A 20,116-nucleotide genomic window follows, 5' to 3' on the forward strand; every position below is an offset into this window, starting at 1 on the left:
TACAGTAGGAGGCTCATCCGCAGGACTGCGGGGTATACATGGAAATCAAGGACTGCACAACAGAATATGTGCACTGGCCTCCACTCTGACAAATGCATTCCTTTTTAAATGTCCATTGTTCTTACCTAACACGACTTTTGTAAGGGTCGGAGCTCTGTTTTTTACAAACTGAGTTCCCTATACCCTGCTTCCCTTCACAAAGTAAAACTCTGGTTGCCTGTAGCCACAACTAGGTGGAGCTCAATGCCTTTGGATTTATGTAAATCAATAGAGAGAGGGAATACCTGGCTCCTTACTCAGTATACAAGCAATAACAGCTGAGAGCTGAGCTGCTCCTTAGGTTGGTGATAAACAAGTATGAAATGCTTGTCTGTGACGGTATCATCCCTGTCGCCATCTAGTATTCCCTTCTCCCCTTGAAATAGCACAGCCAAATAATCCACAGAGCAATAAATCGCTATTATCGCTAGTATCGCTGGTATCGCCGGTATCGCCAAATAAGTCTATACATTAGCCCAAGCTGAATGCTAGAAATACTTTACTGGAAGGCCTCACATTCAAAAATACAATTGCTTTTATCCCCTGCTCCCATGCAAGGGAGACACCCACAACAAACATACATTAACCCATAACACAAAGGTTACAACCCACATAGACTCCTCCCCTCGGCCTGTGATATAATCATGGTACACCCTGGTTAACATAATCAACATAGGCAGGAGAAGACACATTGCCCTCTGTCCTGAGAGACAATCGAATTACAACTCGGTTGTCTCCAGGACAGAGGACAATCGCCAATACACACAGAGATACAATGGAACAGACATCACTTACTCAAACATACAATGTCCCACCCTTTACAATACACATAGACATTTAACACATCCCAAAATGGCACGAATTAGACCAGGAATTCAAAAGTTAGTACAAGTCTCTTTGGCCTGGCTGTACTCATGGCTTTTCTGCACAAAACCGGTGCATTCAACATGGGACCATAATCACATGGTAAGAGGCTGGCAAGTAGTCCTCTCCAAGCACTCGTGGCCACCTCAAAAGAGGGGAGTTTGTCACATTGTCTATGTACATTAAACCCCAAATTCACATGCTGTGGTAGCACCACCACATTTTTTAAAATTATTATTGGGTGAGACCAGTCCTTAAAGAGAACCTATGGGTTCAGGCAAGTTAAGCAGCTCCCCACCTCTTCTTCTAGCTGCTGCTTTGGGAGTATATTGTTTTTACATATATGTCCTTTTGTATGTCACATTGTGCCTGTTCGGTCTTCCTGCTCTCCGACACCAGCTCCGTCTCCTCTTTATGGCTGGATGTTGAGACTAAGCAGCCGGGGGGAACCGGAGGGTCCAAAGAGACACAGCAGAGAGTGCGTGAGGCATGCAAAGGTAGACCGCACCAAAATTGTGGCACTCACCAATAAATTTGAATTAATCGGTGACTGGCATATATCTTTTGTTCCTTGGTATATGGATTTATATAGCTGCTATTCGGCTGCCTTGAACTCGATGATGTGAAAATCCCTTCTAGTAGCAGCTTTAGGCAAACAATGTTAGCATGTCATGTAGAGCAGGAAAGGCAGTGTTGGCCTCCCGCCATGAGTCTTTTTAGTCTGTCTCCTTCGTCTTCTTATATAATTGTACACACACATGACTACGCATCCTGTAATATTTATTAATTGGGGGTATTACTGATGCCTATTTCTTTATCATATACAGGATATGGAAATAAGTGTGCAGGAGCTACAGTCCATATTAAACAAAATCATGTCCAAACGTAAGTATACCCTCCAGTGTATAAAAAGAGAACAGCTAGTATGTTGTCAGGACTATGGATATGGCTTCAGTCATGTTGTACCACTTAAGAACTTTTCATTTCCATATTTTTATTATTATCTTGTTTAATTGCAGATAAAGACCTTCGCACTAAAGGGTTTAGCGTGGAGTCTTGTCGCAGTATGGTGAACCTTATGGATGTATCCTTTATTGTGATGCTGTTGACGTTGGTTCTAATCCTCCTTATTACCTGCCCTTTGGTCCCAAACCTTCTGTCCTTCTGTGTAGAATTCGATGGGACCTAATGCTCTGGAGTTGCTAATGGTGGAGGATCAACTAATTTTTAATCTAGAATCGCGTGTCACAAATGAAAAAAAAAAAATGAGAGAGTTGCCATTAAAGAGGTAAAACAACCTAAAATACAGTATATATGCCTTCGCCATCAGTAGGGTGTTGGCCTTGGTATAAGTTTTGGGTCATCATTAATTTGAAGAATTGTAGATGTTTTCTTTAACTGTAATATCACAGAAAGATGGAAATGGACAACTTGGAATGGTGGAATTCAATATCCTGTGGAACAAGATCAAGAATTATTTGGTGAGATCTCAGGCAGCAGAGGTGGTTGTTGGACACACCTCATGATGGTAGAAGACTAGGGGAGGCATTGACCAATATTTTATACACATTAATCACTCCCCCCGCTAGTGCCAGATGCACCACAATTAGGAGGTGCACAGCTCTTAATTGTAGCACATCTTTGGAGGTCCATGCAGCAGAAGTGAAATCTACACCAGTTAGTAGCTGGTGTAGATTTCATGCGTAATTTACGTCAGTTTTCTGATGTGAATTATAACATGTACAGTTGCAATAAAAAGTATGTGAACCCTTTGGAATGATATGGATTTCTGCACAAATTGGTCATAAAATGTGATCTGATCTTCATCTAAGTCACAACAATAGACAATCACAGTCTGCTTAAACTAATAACACACAAATAATTAAATGTTACCATGTTTTTATTGAACACACCATGTAAACATTCACAGTGCAGGTGGAAAAAGTATGTGAACCCTTGGATTTAATAACTGGTTGAACCTCCTTTGGCAGCAATAACTTGAACCAAACGTTTCCTGTAGTTGCAGATCAGACGTGCACAACAGTTAGGAGTAATTCTTGACCATTCCTCTTTACAGAACTGTTTCAGTTCAGCAATATTCTTGGGATGTATGGTGTGAATCGCTTTCTTGAGGTCATGCCACAGCATCTTAATCGGGTTGAGGTCAGGATTCTGACTGGGCCGCTCCAGAAGGCGTATTTTCTTCTGTTTAAGCCATTCTGTTGTTGATTTATTTCTATTCTTTGGGTCGTTGTCCTGGTGCAACATCCATCTTCTGTTGAGCTTCAGCTGGTGAACAGATAGCCTTAAGTTCTCCTGCAAAATTGTCTTGATAAACGTGGGAATTTATTTTTTCTTCGATGATAGCAATCCGTCCAGGCCCTGACGCAGCAAAGCAGCCCCAAACCATGATGCCCCCACCACCATACTTCACAGTTGGGATGAGGTTTTGATGTTGGTGTTCTGTGCCTCTTTTTCTCCACACATAGTGTTGGGTGTTTCTTCCAAACAACTCAACTTTGCTTTCATCTGTCCACAGAATATTTTGCCAGTACTGCTGTGGAACATCCAGGTGCTCTTGTGCAAACTGTAAACGTGCAACAATGTTTTTTTTTTATAGCAGTGGCTTCCTCTGTGGTATCCTCCCATTAAATCCATTCTTGTTTAGTGTTTAACGTATCGTAGATTCGCTAACAGGGATGTTAGCATATGCCAGAGACTTTTGTAAGTCTTTAGCTGACACTCTAGGATTCTTCTTCACCTCATTGAGCAGTCTGCGCTGTGCTCTTGCAGTCATCTTTACAGGACGGCCACTCCTAGGGAGAGTAACAGCAGTGCTGAACTTTCTCCATTTATAGACAATTTGTCTTACATGGACTGATGAACAGCAAGGCTTTTGGAGATACTTTTATAACCCTTTCCAGCTTTACGCAAGTCAACAATTCTTAATCGTAGGTCTTCTGAGAGCTCTTTTGTGCGAGGCATCATTCACATCAGGCAATGCTTCTTGTGAAAAGCAAAACCAGAACTGGTGTGTGTTTTTTATAGGGCAGGGCAGCTGTAACCAACACCTCCAATCTCATCTCATTGATTGGACTCCAGTTGGCTGACACCTCACTCCAATTAGCTCGTGGAGATGTCATTAGCCTAGGGGTTCACATACTTTTTCCACCTGCACTGTGAATGTTTACATGGTGTGTTCAATAAAAACATAATAACATTAAATTCTTTGTGTGTTATTAGTTTAAGCAGACTGTGATTGTCTATTGTTGTGACTTAGATGAAGATCAGATCACATTTTATGACCAATTTGTGCAGCAATCCATATAATTCCAAAGGGTTCACTTACTTTTTATTACAACTGTATATGCCAGGCTGCCTAATGCCAGCTGTGTACCGTTCACTGTGTACTCACTCAAAAGTGGACCATTGAGCTGAGCTGTAGAGTGCTAGTCACCTTTTGTCTTCGTTTTTTTGGTTCTTAGACTGTTTTTAGAAAGTTTGACGTGGATAAGTCTGGGAGCATGAATGCCTATGAGATGCGTCTGGCGGTGGAGTTTGCAGGTTGGTTTCACATCTCTTTGAATTTCCAGTTCGGTCCATTAAATAAAGATCTACCCTAAAATAATTTACACATTTTTGTCTCTAGGTTTCAAACTTAGCAATACCCTGCACCAGCTCATCATCACCCGATATGCTGAGCCCGACCTGGCAGTGGATTTTGATAGCTTTGTGTGTTGTATAATCCGGCTGGAGACCATGTTTAGTAAGTGAATCTCTTGTTTTAGGCTTTTACCTTTCAGGTTGTGGTGCTCTCTGGCCTGATGTTTCCCACAAGCTTTTTAAAAACCCACACAACGCTAGGCCTCACAGAGCAGGTTTACGGGTATTTTTGATCTATCAATAGTTATCAATTAATATTTGTCAGAAAAAATATATATATATATATGACTGTGGTTTTTGAATACATCTTAGTTCTGGTTTCCATAGAAGCAGTTCTTGAAACGTTAAGGAAACACCTTCTCCAATGAATGTGGCGACCCTTGTCCATTGGGGTTCTCTGATCTGACCTGAACCTAGATCACTATAGGATTTTTTGGTGATCTACCGTAAATTCAATTCAGCCACAATACAAAAGTAATACATATTTTCCAGTATGAAAATGACAGTAAATGTTTGATAAAATGATCTTGTTCCATTCACCAAACATCCATGTACACCTTCTGAGCAAAGCAATTAACATCCACTAAGATCATTTAGATTTTTGAACTTTTGGACGGAATTGGTTTGTGGATACCTCCTTCATTTTCTCACATCTTTTTACAAGCTTTGGACTGGTTGGAAACCTTATATTTTCTTCTTCTACTAGAATTCTTCCAGGGGATGGACACTGACAAAGACGGTGTTATCAACTTCAACCTCTTCACGGTAAGCCCTTCACTGGCAAGTCATGCATTCATTGGGACACTTTTTATTTTCTTTGTTTTCACTTAGCAAATTCTAGACTTTCACTGGATCGTCACACAATGCTAAATTAGTGTAACCTTTTCATGTCTGTTACAATTTTATAGAAATAGCACAAACAAAAATGATTTACTACATATGAATACAATATAATACATCCTTGCCAAATTATGGTACGTAATACTTTCTGGGCAGCAGATTGAGTTTTGTGAACAACGCTCTTCTGCCTAGAAACAATGGCCCTGAATTATCATGCCTTCACTACAGAATTCTGTCTTCAAAAAGTCACAAAATAGGGCCTTTGGGACTTTTTGGACTAACGTACGCACAATTTTGCAACTTTTTGAATTTTTACACCACTCAATCCAGTTTTGAAATGTGGATGGAAAGTAGGTGTGGTTAGCTATGTTAATGAGTTTACCTCCAGATTTAACATTGATACTTTTTTTAAAAAATTCACAAAAAGTCGCAATCTCATCCCAATAGGAGGGTGGAATAGGAAAATTGGAGTAGCTTCTCTAGACAAAAGTGTTAGGTTTAAGGATAAAGCAAAATTATCAAACAATATGTGACACTTGATAAATGTGGAATAAAGTAAACCAACGCAGACTCCCCTTCATGATGAATTCCCCCCACAGAATCTGATATACAGTGGAGGGGATTACTGCATGTAAATGCAGCTCTTTACCTCCACTGATGAGAAGGCAGTTATCGGGAACGGTTCCTTCCTGATAGTCGCCTGCTCAGTCAGGCAGTGTAAATGCGGCTTTAGTCTCAAGATCAAAAAGACGTAGCAGTGTCTGCTTATGACATCTGGCGCTATCCATGGCATTTGTGGCTAAGCATTAAAGGGCATATGTCACCAGTTTTAAAGGGGTTGTGCAGGGGTTTTATATTGGATGACCTATCCTCAGAATAGGTATCACCATCTAAACGGTGGGGGTTCGACACTCGGCACCTCTAACGATCAGCTTTTTGAAGAGGTGGCGGCACTCCATGCGAACGCTTCTTCATTACACTGCCTGTGGTCTCGGAAGCAAGTATCATTACAAGTACTGAATCCATTCACTTAAATGGAGTGAGTACTTGTAATCCCACTGTTCCCAGTGCTGCCTCTCTTATGTCTGTACATACAGTATTCATGAGCTTCAGGGAAAGCTTAGCCCACCCCCAACCTCCTGTCATTGATTGACACATTGCTCCTTATGCACAGTAATAGGGAAAAAGGACAGAATCATTGACAGCAGGGGTCGGGTGTGTGAAGCTTTCCTTGCAGCTCATGAATCTGAGCTCACCTTCCTCTGCTTCTCTTAAATGGTAAATTTCTTTAAAAAAAACTATTAAATGTACAGAGATAAAAGAGACAGCACTGGGAACAGCAGCATAAAGGTGGTGACAGATTCCCTTTAGGAGGTTGTCCAGTATTAGAAAAATTTAGATGCTTTCTTCCAAAAACAGTGCCACACTTGTTCGCAGGCTGTATGTGGTATTGCCGCTCATTCCAATTTATTTCAATGGAGCTGATCTGCAATACCAGACACAATACATGGACAGTTATGGCAGTGTTTTTGGAAAGAAGCAGCCATGTTTTTCTAATCCTGGATCCATCTAATCTCCTTTTAACTAAAGATCTGGGCAGACCAGAACTACTTTTTCACTTTTATTTCGATCTTTATATCAATTTGATATAATTTAGATTACATTATAAAATTTAATTAGGTGGGGGTCCAACCTCTGGGACTTCACTATGACTTTAAATAAAAAAACAAAAACAAGGTGACTAGAGTTGAGCGAACCCGAACTGTAGGGTTTTCAGCACCCGGACCCGAGCCCGAACATTTACGTAAAAGTTCAGGTTCGGTGTTCGGCGATTTTTATGGCGCTTTTTAAATGGCTGCAAAGCAGCCAATCAACAAGGGTCATACTACTTGCCCCAAATAGCCATCACAGCCATGCCTACTATTGGCATGGCTGTGATTGACCAACTGCAGCATGTGACCCAGCCTCTATTTAAGCTGGAGTCCAGTAGCGTCGCCCGTCACTCTGCTCGGATTAGTGTAGGGAGAGGCTGCAGCTGCTGTGAGGGAGAGATCAGGGAGCGATCTTATCAAGAACTGGTTTATGTACTCAGCGATCTACAGAAAAAGTGTTTTGTGGGTGCAGTGCACAATTTTTTTAAGCCTGCCCTGAGCCAACTACTACTGAAAACTAACTTTTTTTTCTTCAGTTAGTCAATATCAATACATGATCGGCAGCCATTTTATGCAACGATAGTGCACCAGCATAAGCTATCTGCAAGTCCAGAAATACAGCTTTGGCATACTGGGGTGAAAAAAGCCTCTCATATACTGCACATCTGGGATTACACGTGCATAAGTCCCTGTCACATTTAGGACAGAAATACAGCTTTTTGGTTAGGGTGAAAAAACCCTCTAATATACTGCACATCTGGGATTACACGTGCATAAGTCACTGTCACATTTAGGACAGAAATACGGCTTTGGCATACTGGGGTGAAAAAACCCTCCTAATATACTGCACATCTGGGATTACACGTGCATAAATCACTGTCACATTTAGGACAGAAATACAGCTTTTTGGTTAGGATGAAAAAACCCTCTAATATACTGCACATCTGGGATTACACGTGCATAAGTCACTGTCACATTTAGGCCAGAAATACGGCTTTGGCATACTGGGGTGAAAAAAGCCTCTCATATACTGCACATCTGGGATTAGTTGTGCATAAGTGACTGTCACATTTAGGCCAGAAATACGGCTTTTTGGTTACTGGGGTGAAAAAACCCTCTGATATACTGCACATCTGGGATAAGACATGCATAAGTGAGTGTCACATTTAGGCCACAAATACCGCTGTCATATAGAGTTAAAAAAATAAATAATTGAGTGCAATACCCTACATCAGGGTTTTTATTGGTGGTTAATTATTTTTAACTTACTTAACCACTTTTTACTTTGCTTTGTGAACGCTAACTATGAGGCAAACATCTAATAAGGGACGCGGTCGTGGTGTTGGTGGAGCCTCTGGTGCAGGGAGAGGACGTGGCTGTTCTGCCACAGCTACACGTCCTACTGAACCTACTACCTCAGGTCCCAGTAGCCGCCAGAATCTACAGCAATATTTGGTCGGGCCTAATTCCGTTCTAAGGATGGTAAGGCCTGAGCAAGTACAAGCGCTAGTCAATTGGGTGGCCGACAGTGGATCCAGCACGTTCACATTATCTCCCACCCAGTCTTCTGCAGAAAGCGCACAGGTGGCGCCTGAAACCCATGCCCATTAGTCTGTCACATCACCCCCGTGCATATCGGGGAACCTGTCTGAGCCTCAAGTCATGCAGCAGTCTCTTATGCTGTTTGAAGACTCTGCTGGCAGAGTTTCCCAAGCGCATCCACCTAGGCCTTCCCCAGGGGTGGAAGACATAGAATGCACTGACGCACAACCACTTATGTTTCCTGATGAGAACATGGGAATACCACCTCAGCACGTCTCTGATGATGACGAAACACAGGTGCCAACTGCTGCGTCTTTCTGCAGTGTGAAGACCGAAAAGGAGGTCAGAGAGGAAGACTGGGTGGAAGACGATGCAGGGGACGATGAGGTCCTAGACCCCACATGGAATGAAGGTCGTGCCACTGACTTTCATAGTTCGGAGGAAGAGGCAGTGGTGAGACCGAGCCAGCAGGGTGCAAAAGCAGAGCAGCCGTCGCCAAAACAGTTCGCCTGCTACTGGCCATCGTCAACAGGGTCCGAGCACACCAAAGGCAGCTTCAAGGAGTTCCCTGGCATGGCACTTCTTCACACAATGTGCTGACGACAAGACCCGAGTGGTTTGCACGCTGTGCCATCAGAGCCTGAAGTGAGGCATTAACGTTCTGAACCTTAGCACAACCTGCATGACCAGGCATCTACATGCGAGACACGGGCTGCAGTGGAGTAAGCACCTTCAAAACCAAGAAAGGGCTGCTGCCTCGGCCTCTTCCTCCGCCTCTGGAGGAACGTTGGCACCTGCCGCCAAGCAAACAGAGGATGTGCCACCAACAACACCACCTCAGTCACCAAGCATCTCCACCATGTCACATGGAAGCGTTCAGCTCTCCATCTCACAAACCTTTGAGAGAAAGCGTAAATTCCCACCTAGCCACTCTCGATCCCTGGCCCTGAATGCTAGCATTTCTAAACCACTGGCCTTAGAAATGCTGTCATTCAGGCTGGTGGAGACAGACAGCTTCGAACAGCTTATGTCGCTTGCTGTCCCACAGTACGTCGTTCCCAGCCGCCACTACTTCTCCAGGAGAGCCGTGCCCTCCCTGCACAACCAAGTATCGGATAAAATCAAGTGTGCACTGCGCAACGCCATCTGTGGCAAAGTCCACCTAACCACAGATACGTGGACCAGTAAGCACGGCCAGGGACGCTATATCTCCCTAACTGCACACTGGGTAAATGTAGATCGCAGGGCATCATTCTTTGCCTCCTCTTCCTACTCGGCTTCCTCCTCCTCCTCTTCTACCACCTCCTCATCCGGTCAGCGACAGACCTTCACCACCAATTTCAGCACAGCCAGGGGTAAACGTCAGCAGGCCGTTCTGAAACTGATGTGTTTGGGGGACAGGCCCCACACCGCGCAGGAGTTGTGGCGGGGTATAAAACAGACCGACGAGTGGTTGCTGCCAGTGAGCCTCAAGCCCGGCCTGGTGGTGTGCGATAATGGGCGAAATCTCGCTGCAGCTCTGGGACTAGCCGGTTTGACGCACATCCCTTGCCTGGCGCATGTGCTGAATTTGGTGGTGCAGAAATTCATTCACAACTACCCCCGACATGTCAGAGCTGCTGCATAAAGTGCGGCCCGTCCATGCGTGCTTCTGGCGTTCTCATCCTGCCGCCGCTCGGCTGTCTGCTCTACAGCGTAACTTCGGCCTTCCCGCTCACCGCCTCATATGCGACGTGCCCACCAGGTGGAACTCCACCTTGCACAAGCTGGAGAGACTGTGCGAGCAGCAGCAGGCCATAGTGGAGTTTCAGCTGCACGCATGGGTGAGTCTCACTGCGGAACAGCACCACTTCATCACCAATGACTGGGCCTCCATGCGAGACCTGTGTGCCCTGTTGCGCTGTTTCGAGTACTCCACCAACATGGCCAGTGGCGATGACGCCGTTATCAGCGTTACAATACCACTTCTATGTCTCCTTGAGAAAACACTTAGGGCGATGATGAATGAGGATGTGGCCCAGGTCGAGGAGGAGGAAGAGGGGTCATCTCTAACACTTTCAGGCCAGTCTTTTAGAAGTGGCTCAGAAAGAGGATTTTTGCAACAGCAGAGGCCAGGTACAAATTTGGCTAGCCAGGGCCCACTACTGGAGGAGGAGGAGGATGGGGATGAAGCATGTTCACAGCGGGGTGGCATCCAACGCAGCTCAGGCCCATCACTGGTGTGTGGCTAGGGGGATACAGAGGACGCAGACGATACGCCTCCCACAGAGGACAGCTTGTCCTTACCTCTGGGCAGCCTGGCACACATGAGCGACTACATGCTGCAGTGCCTGCGCAACGACTGCAGAGTTGCCCACATTTTAACGTGTGCTGACTACTGGGTGGCCACCCTGCTGATTTCCCGTTATAAAGACAATGTGCCGTCCTTAATTCCCTCACTGGAGCGTGATCGGAAGATGCGCGACTATAGGCGCACGCTGGTAGACGCGCTCCTGAGAGCATTCCCGACTGACGCCGGGGGACAAGTGGAAGCACAAGGTGAAAGGCAGGGGAGGAGGAAGAGGTCGCCAACGCAGCTGTGTCAGCGCCAGCACCTCAGAAGGCAGGGTTAGCATGGCCGACATGTGGAAAACCTTTGTCACCTCGCCGCAACAACCGGCCCCAACTGCTGATATGAAGCGTGTTAGCAGGAGGCAGCATTTGAACAACATGGTGGAACAGTACCTGTGCACACGACTACACGTACTGACTGATGGTTCTGCCCCATTAAACTTCTGGGTCTCCAAATTGTTCACATGGCCAGAGCTTGCCCTGTATGCCTTGGAGGTGCTGGCCTGCCCTGCAGCCAGTGTACTCTCTGAACGTGTGTTTAGCACGGCAGGAGGCGTCATTACAGACAGATGCAGCCGCCTGTCCACAGCCAACGTGGACAAGCTCACGTTCATCAAAATGAACCAGGCTTGGATCCCACAAGACTTGTCTGTACCTTGTGCAGAATAGACATTTATACCACCATCAAACATACATTCTTGTACTCAAGTCAAGTGCAATGATTCTTTGTTTTCTTTTTTTTATTATTTGTCCCAATATTTTGGGGGCTACCTACCCCAATAAAAAACAAAAAAAACATTGTTGGCTACCTGTTCCTCCTCCATTGCTGCCTCCACCTACAACACCACATTCACCTCCTCCTCAACCTCCGACTCCATATCCACCTCCTTCTCTGAGTTGCAGGTTAATAATTTGTATTTTTTAGTTATTTTATTTCATTTTAAGTTATTTCCCTATCCACATTTGTTTGCAGAGCAGTTGCCATGATCTTAAAGGGCTTCTGTCACCCCACTAAACTCTTTTTTTTTTTGGGTACTTATAATCCCTATCCTGCGATATAGCTATACATTATTTTATTAATCATTTTCGTTCTGTAGATATGCCCAAAAATGTACTTTTATAATATGCTAATTACCTGTCTACCAGCAAGTAGGGCGTCTACTTGCTGGTAGCAGCCGCAAAAAACCGCCCCCTCCTCTTGTTGATTGACAGAGCCAGCCGCGATCTCCTCCTCCGGCCGGCCCTGTCAGCATTTCAAAAATCGCGCACCTGTGTTCATTCGGCGCAGGCGCTCTGAGATAAGGAGGCTCGCCTCCTCAGCACTCCCTCAGTGCGCCTGCGCGATGACGTCACCGAAAAAGAAGACGTCATCAGCGCAGGCGCACTGAGGGAGTGCTGAGGAGGCGAGCCACCTTATCTCAGAGTGCCTGCCCCGAATGAACACAGGCGCGCGATTTTTGAAATGCTGACAGGGCCGGAGGAGGAGATCGCGGCTGGCCCTGTCAATCAACAAGAGGAGGGGGCGTTTTTTTGCGGTTGCTACCAGCAAGTAGACGCCCTACTTGCTGGTAGACAGGTAATTAGCATATTATAAAAGTACATTTTTTGGCATATCTACAGAACGAAAATGATTAATAAAATAATGTATAGCTATATCGCAGGATAGGGATTATAAGTACCCAAAAAAAAAAATGAGTTTAGTGGGGTGACAGAAGCCCTTTAAGCACATTTTACTGCCTTTTACATCCCTCTAGCCTTTTCAAGGACTATTTCAGAGCCATTTTAATTTTAAAAAGTGCCAATTTTAGTGCCCTAAATTGAAAAAATTCTTATTTTCAATTGTCGGGTGACATTTTACCATTTTTGGCGTATACAAACCCCTGCTGTGCCTGGGTGACAGGGGCCTAAATCTCTCAAAATCCTCTGTTGTATTGCTGGGTGACATGAACCCCTTTTGCTGTGAATGAACCTCTGCTCTGCATTGCTGACAGGGGCCTAAATCTCTCAAAATCCTCTGTTCTATTGCTGGGTGACATGGACCCTTTTTTTTGCCGTGAATGAACCCCTGCTCTGCATTGCTGAAAGGGGCCTAAATCTCTCAAAATCCTCTGTTGTATTGCTGGGTGACATGAACCCCCTTTTTCCATGAATGAACCCCTGCTCTACATTGCTGACAGGGGCCTAAATCTCTCAAAATCCTCTGTTCTATTGCTGGGTGACATGAACCCCTGCTCTACATTGCTGACAGGGGCCTAAATCTCTCAAAATCCTCTGTTGTATTGCTGGGTGACATGATCCCCCTTTTGCCGTGAATGAACCCCTGCTGTGCCTGGGTGACAGGGGCCTAAATCTGTCAAAATCCTCTGTTGTATTGCTGGGTGATATGAACCCCCTTTTGCCGTGAATGAACCCCTGCTCTGCCATGCTGACAAGGGCCTAAATCTCTCAAAATCCTCTGTTGTATTGCTGGGTGACATGAACCCCCTTTTGCCGTGAATGAACCCCTGCTCTGCATTGCTGACAGGGGCCTAAATCTCTCAAAATCCTCTGTTGTATTGCTGGGTGACATGAACCCCCTTTTGCCGTAAATGAACCCCTGCTCTGCATTGCTGACAGGGAACTAAATTTAGTGAAAACATCTGTTACTGATCGGAAAATGTGCGACTACAAGCGCACGCTGATAGCATTCCCACCTGACGGCGGGGGCACAGTGGAAGCACAAGGCGAAGGCCGAGGAGGAGGAAGAGGTCGCCAACGCAGCTGGAGCACCACCAGCACCTGAGAAGGCAGGGTTAGCATGGCCAAAATGTGGAAAAGCTTTGTCAGCCTTGGAGGTGCTGACCTGCCCTGCAGCCAGTGTATAGTGTGAACATGTGTTTAGCACGGCAGAGAGCATTATCACAGGCCGCAGCCAATGTGGACAAGCTTACGTTTATTAAAATGAACCAGGCATGGATCCCACAGGACTTGTCCGTACATTGTGAAGAATAGACATTTATACCAGCCTCAACCATCCATTCTTGTACTCAAGTGCACTTATTCTTAATTCTATTTTGTTATATGTCCCAATATTTTGGGGGATACCCCAATTTAAAAATAAAAAATAACACAAATCAGTGTTGGCTACCTATTCCTTCTTCACAGCCGCTTCCACCTACACCGCCATGCCAACCTACACCGCCACACACACCCATCCACCGCCTCCTCAACCTCCTACTCCTAGATCCAGATTGTTATTTTAAATTTTTCAGTATTTTATGTTATTTTAAGGCATTTCCCTATCCACATTTGTTTGCAGAACAGTTGTCATGCTCTTAAGCACATTTTGATGCCTTTTGCAGCCCTCTAGCCCTTTCCAGGACTATCTTAGAGCCATTTTAGTGCCAAAAAGTTTGGGTCCCCATTGACTTCAATGGGGTTCGGGTTCGAGGTCAAGTTCGGGTCCCGAACCCAAACTTTTTTTTTCAAGTTCGGCCGAACCTGCCGAACCCGAACATCCAGGTGTCCGCTCAACTCTAAAGGTGACCCAAACCCCTGTTCCTGGCTCGAGAGCATGCTGCATTCCTCTAGATATGAATGGGAATGCCAAAAACCTGTTTTTTTAGCTCGTTCAGCCAGTTCGATTCATCTCTGGGGAGACAGAGGAACAGCTTTAACATAAGAAACGTAATTCCATTCTAGCCATCTCTGACCAACCACCTTGATACTGGCCTCATTGAAGTCATCTACGCCTGTGAGCAGGCAGTACATACATAGCCATCCAAATGTCCATATAGCTGTTTCATGTGGCTAGTGTTTCCATGCTTCTAATGTCTTTTTTGTTATTTTTATCATTGCAGTGGCTCCAGATGACTATGTTTGCATAAGGAAATCCTTGTCCTGCATGGGCTGGATCCCTGAATGCTCCTGTGTGCTGTAATGAAGCACAAGTGCCTTTCCACTCACTGCCCCCGTGCCAAAGCAATACAATGAAGATATGCCTCTCTGCCATCTCTCTCCTGAATATGTTCCTGTGTGGCCTTTCCTGTCTCTGTAGCATCCATTATATGTATATCTCTAACTTGTATCCCCTCCCTCCACTTTCACAAGTCAGAGAGAGATCTTGGTACAGTGGTCTTCAACCCTTGCTCTAGAGTTCTTTCAAAATGTATGTATGCAGGTATAAGGCCATGTTAGAAGTTGCAGTTTTACAATATCTGGAGAGATGTAGGTTGGAGACCGCAGTCTAAATGTGACCATACATACGGTAGTCAAAAGGTGATGAAAATGGACAATTTCAATAAAAATTGTTCATTGGGTAAAATTTAACAACAAATGATCATTGACGGTCATCGTCAGCTGTGTTAAATATTCATCCAGTAGTCCACGAATGATCTCTCTGTGAAAGGCAGACGTTACCCAGAAAGATCATCCCTCCTTCAACCAGTTTCATTGTCCATGCTTGGCCAGTTTGAACAACTGTATCGGCCAATATAGACTAAAATGTTTGACTGTGCCTGCATAACGATCATTCACCAGACAATCAAGCGTTCAACATCAGCCCTACTGTCTGTCTGTGTATGGCCACCTTTAGGCCCCTTTCACACGGGCGTTGCGGGAAAATGTGCGGGTGCGTTGCGGGAACACGCGCGATTTTTCCGCGCGAGTGCAAAACATTGTAATGCGTTTTGCACTCGCGTGAGAAAAATCGCGCGTGTTTGGTACCCAAACCCGAACTTCTTCACAGAAGGTGTTCTTTAGATTGTATTATTTTCCCTTATAACATGGTTAAAAGGGAAAATAATAGCATTCTGAATACAGAATGCATAGTAAAATAGCGCTGGAGGGGTTAAAAAAATTATAATAATAATTTAACTCACCTTAGTCCACTTGTTCGCGCAGCCCGGCATCTCCTTCTGTCTCCTTTGCTGAACAGGACCTGTGGTGACGTCACTCCGGTCATCACATGATCCATCACATGATCCATCACCATGGTAAAAGATCATGTGATGACCGGAGTGACATCACCACAGGTCCTGTTCAGCAAAGGAGACAGAAGGAGATGCCGGGCTGCGCGAACAAGTGGACTAAGGTGAGTTAAATTATTTTTTATTTTATTTTTTAACCCCTCCAGAGCTATTTTACTATGCTTTCTGTATTCAGAATGCTATTATTTTCCCTTATAACCATGTTATAAGGGAAAATAATAATGATCGGGTCTTCACCCCGATCATCTCCTAGCAACCATGCGTGAAAATCGCACCGCATCCGCACTTGCTTGCGGATGCTTGCGATTTTCACGCAACCCCATTCGTTTCTATGGGGCCTGCGTTACGTGAAAAACGCACAAAGAGGAGCATGCTGCGATTTTCACGCAACGCACAAGTGATGCGTGAAAATCACCGCTCATGGGAACAGCCCCATAGAAATGAATGGGCCGGTATTCAGTGCGGGTGCAATGCATTCAACTCACGCATCGCATCCGCGCGGAATACTCGCCCGTGTGAAAGGGGCCTTAGAGTCCTGCTGTGGTCAGATGTCTTATGTTACACTCGTCGCCCTCTCTCATTTTGTACTGGTTTTAAAAGCCGAACTAAAGATGATGATTCTGTAAGAAGGCAGCAATACTCATGAACTGTACATAGAATATTGCATTGCTTATACAATACAGACTTTTATACAACTAAATACAAGTCTACTGACTTTTTTTTTTACTAACATTGTGATAAATATGATATAACAATATAGATGTCATATGATGAATGCAGAGCTAAAGGGGTTCTCCAGGAATTAAAAAAATCCGCCTCATCCTCCTCTCGGCTCTGCCTGTCGGGAATCATGATCCTGAATGCAGGTGAATCTCTGTGGGAATGGAGATGATGAGGAGACATGAGAGGAGAGTGAGGTGTGGCTAATGAGCAGCAGCACTTGTTTACAGTCTCCATTACCACAATCTGTCCTCTTGTACTTCATGTCTCATCATGAACTAAATTCCCCAGAGATTCAGCTAAAGTTCTTATCTGTATTCAGGATCATAATCCCTGACAAGTAGAGAGGAGGAGGAGGATGAGGCAGCTCCTTACCTCAGTGTTGTAAAGTAACTTGTCCTCATGTGTGATCAGGACAGGTTTTGTGTGAACTAATGGGACAGTGGCCATTTTGTTTCCCCTGATGATTGCTCCCCAGACAAAATGAGCCATTATAAATAATGAAAGGTATTTGAGAATATATTTATAATAAAGTAATATTTATGTATTTTCATTTTCTTAATTCCCAGAGAACCCCTTTAAGATCTGTTCATGAACAAGCCCATAGTGGAGTTGCAGTGGCTGTGATCGTTCCCAGGCCCTGGAGCCTAAAGGTCCCAAAAGTTCTTCTGCCCCATATCACATTCTACTGTAGCCAAAGCATTGTTTCACCTGTTCCTGACACAGGTGACCCAGGAATCACATCATTCCTAGAACAAATTGCAGAGCTGGAACTACATTATTTCCAGAACCCCCATAGTGGTTAATGGAGGGTGGGTGGCATGATTGGCTGCGCTCTGTTCACTTTGGGGCCCTGTTCTGGAGATAAGAGTGGGTACCACAGGTGGGACTTGCACCTATCTGACATTGATGGCACATCCTAGTGTTATGCCATCAATGCCTGAGATGAGCCAACACTGTTAAATAATGGACACAAATAAATGACCAAATCTGCAATGGCTGAGAGTGTTGTTGGAGATGGATCCATTCCTGATTTGGGCAAAAAATAAAGCATTGAATGTTGTGTCAAACTGCCTTGTATGAACAGTGCCTTTAAAGAAACCTGGCATAGAAACAAGGAGGAGTCAAGTTCCTTTCATCTTTGTGTGCTGGCTAAATGAATGAATGGATAAGACATAACTAAAGAATGGCATTTAGCTTACCTGGACTCCAATGGCCAAGCCTTGCGCCATTCACCAGACCTCCTTTGTATGTGCACTAACACTGGAGGGGTGAGACAAAATAGGCATCTATTGGAATAAATACAAATCTAGTTTTAGTTTTATATTTTGTACCCTTAAACAAGATCAAATATATTTATATGGCCAGTATCAGACGAGCATGTTCACCGTGTGGGAGTGTGAAATTCAGAAGTGGACTCTGCTCTTCTGACCAGACCACATGGCATTATAATGATTTATAATGTTGTGTGTCAATGCCCGACCTCAACTGTAATGGTTTGTACTCAAATAATGCCATCCGTACAAATTATTACAGTTTAGGTTAGGCAGAGACACACATCATTATAAATCTTTATAATGCCATGCGGCCAGTCCACTATGGGAATTCACGCTCCCACATGGAACAGTGAACACATTCCTTTAAAACTAGTCTAAGGCTACTTTCACACTGGGGTCTCTGGGTCTGCTTGTGAGATTCGTTTCAGGGCTCTCACAAGCGGCCCAAAACGGATCAGTTTAGCCCCAATGCATTCTGAATGGATAAGGATCCGTTCAGAATGAATCAGTTTGCCTCCGTTCCGCCTCCATTCCGCTCTGGATGTGGACACAAAAACGCTGCTTGCAGCGTTTTGATGTCCGCCTGACGATGCGGAGCCAAACGGATCCGTCCTAACTTACAATGGGGACGGATCCGTTTTCACTGGCACAATATGGTGCAATTGAAAACAGATCGGCCTCCCATTGACTTTCAATGTAAGTCAAAACGGATCCGTTTGCATTATCATGGTAATGCAAACGGATCCGTTCTGAACGGATACAATCGTTTGCATTATAGGTGTGGATCCGTCTGTGCATATACCAGACGGATCTGCACCTAACGCTGGTGTGAAAGTAGCCTAACACTATATAAGGCCTACAATAGAGCTAAAAACATGGAGAGAGACAGCCTATTCAAGAGGAAGGAAATAAAAAATGAAAAAACAATTCGATGTATAGGTACTTTTGACTCTCAACATCAAAGAATATATGGGATTCTCAAAAAGCATTGGCATATTCTTAGATCAAAGATCTGAAGGAAATAATACCCAGCAATCCATCAATAACTTATAGAAGGGGGGGGGGGGGGAATTATTAAATAAATTTAAAAGACATTATGGTACACAGCCATTTTCAAAAAAAGAAATGCAAAAAGACCTGGTTATCCACACAGGGATCTTACCCGTGTGGAGGATGTGCATTTTGCAAGTACATGACCCCAAAAAAAGAATTTGTAAATCCCCATGATGGAAAGATATTCATAATTTTAAAACATGACAGGAGGCTTCCTATTTTGCATCAACTCTCTTTACTAACTCCACAGCAGTAAAGAAAAAAATGTAAAGAGTAACAAGTAGATCACTCCGGCGCATAGTATATAAGGGTCATGCTGCCTGTACACTTCCTCTTTCTTTACTGCTCCATCAGCAGACAGGTCAGACTTTTTGCTCCCCTAGAGCTATATTACTTCTTGTGCATTTATTTCTTACTATATCGTATTATTATCATTTACCTCGGGTTCCTCAGGTCCCCCTCTAGTCTGGAGTGCCTCCTGGCTCCCTCCTTTTCGCGCCGTTTTTGCGCCATTTTCGCGGCCGTTTTCCCGCCATTTTCGCGGTCGTTTTCCCGCCATTTTCGCGGCCGTTTGCCCGCCGTTTTCGTGCCGGCCCGCTTCCAAATCACGGCTGGCCCCAAAAAATTTAGTCCCCGGCTTACGGCCTACACTCGTGGCCGCCATTTTGGATTGCGGACATCGCAGGATTTCGCAGCCATCTTAATTTTACCTCGTAACATCTCATTGGGGATTCAGTGTGACTGTACTAATTAGCTGTTACTCCCTCATTACTGGTTTTCACCCCTGTGCCTATCTCAGACTACTATTCAGTTCTCTCTGTGCCTCATGTGGCTGGGTCAGTCAGGTCAGTGCTGCTGTCTGTTTATTATTGTGACCTGCAATTAAGGGTTTCAACCCTGTGCGACCGGGGTGAGCCCCCACTATTAATACGCTGCTTATTGGGAGACTAGCTGTTGCAGTTCTCTCTAACTGGGTGAGACCCAGTTTATAAGGTCACTACTTTACCCTGCTGGGGTTTATACTGGGCTTTGTTCCCATACTATTAAAACTGACCATACGCCTGTTCTCAAGACCTGGGTGCCCGTTTATTACTGTGCCTTTCAGTGACATACCAGCCGACCCTTATCATGGAGAATTCCCAGAATGTCCCTGTAGACTTCCAGGCTA

General features: G+C 44.6%; 1 protein-coding gene across 2 annotated transcripts in view; it reads left to right on the top strand.

Annotated features, from left to right (window-relative positions):
* Positions 1-15,430, top strand: part of LOC120980825 (calpain-1 catalytic subunit-like) — an 86,606-nt gene extending 71,176 nt beyond the window's left edge. For both annotated transcript variants that reach the window (XM_040410134.1, XM_040410135.1), the window contains 7 exons: positions 1,731-1,788; positions 1,923-1,987; positions 2,316-2,384; positions 4,389-4,467; positions 4,553-4,669; positions 5,273-5,331; positions 14,771-15,430. In XM_040410134.1, the coding sequence (XP_040266068.1) occupies positions 1,731-1,788; positions 1,923-1,987; positions 2,316-2,384; positions 4,389-4,467; positions 4,553-4,669; positions 5,273-5,331; positions 14,771-14,797 (474 nt within the window). In that variant the 3' untranslated portion in view covers positions 14,798-15,430. The remainder of the gene's footprint in view (positions 1-1,730; positions 1,789-1,922; positions 1,988-2,315; positions 2,385-4,388; positions 4,468-4,552; positions 4,670-5,272; positions 5,332-14,770) is intronic.
* The last annotated feature ends 4,686 nt before the right edge of the window (positions 15,431-20,116 follow it).

Source organism: Bufo bufo, chromosome 10 (assembly GCF_905171765.1).
Source record: "Bufo bufo chromosome 10, aBufBuf1.1, whole genome shotgun sequence".
Taxonomy (NCBI): domain Eukaryota; kingdom Metazoa; phylum Chordata; class Amphibia; order Anura; family Bufonidae; genus Bufo; species Bufo bufo.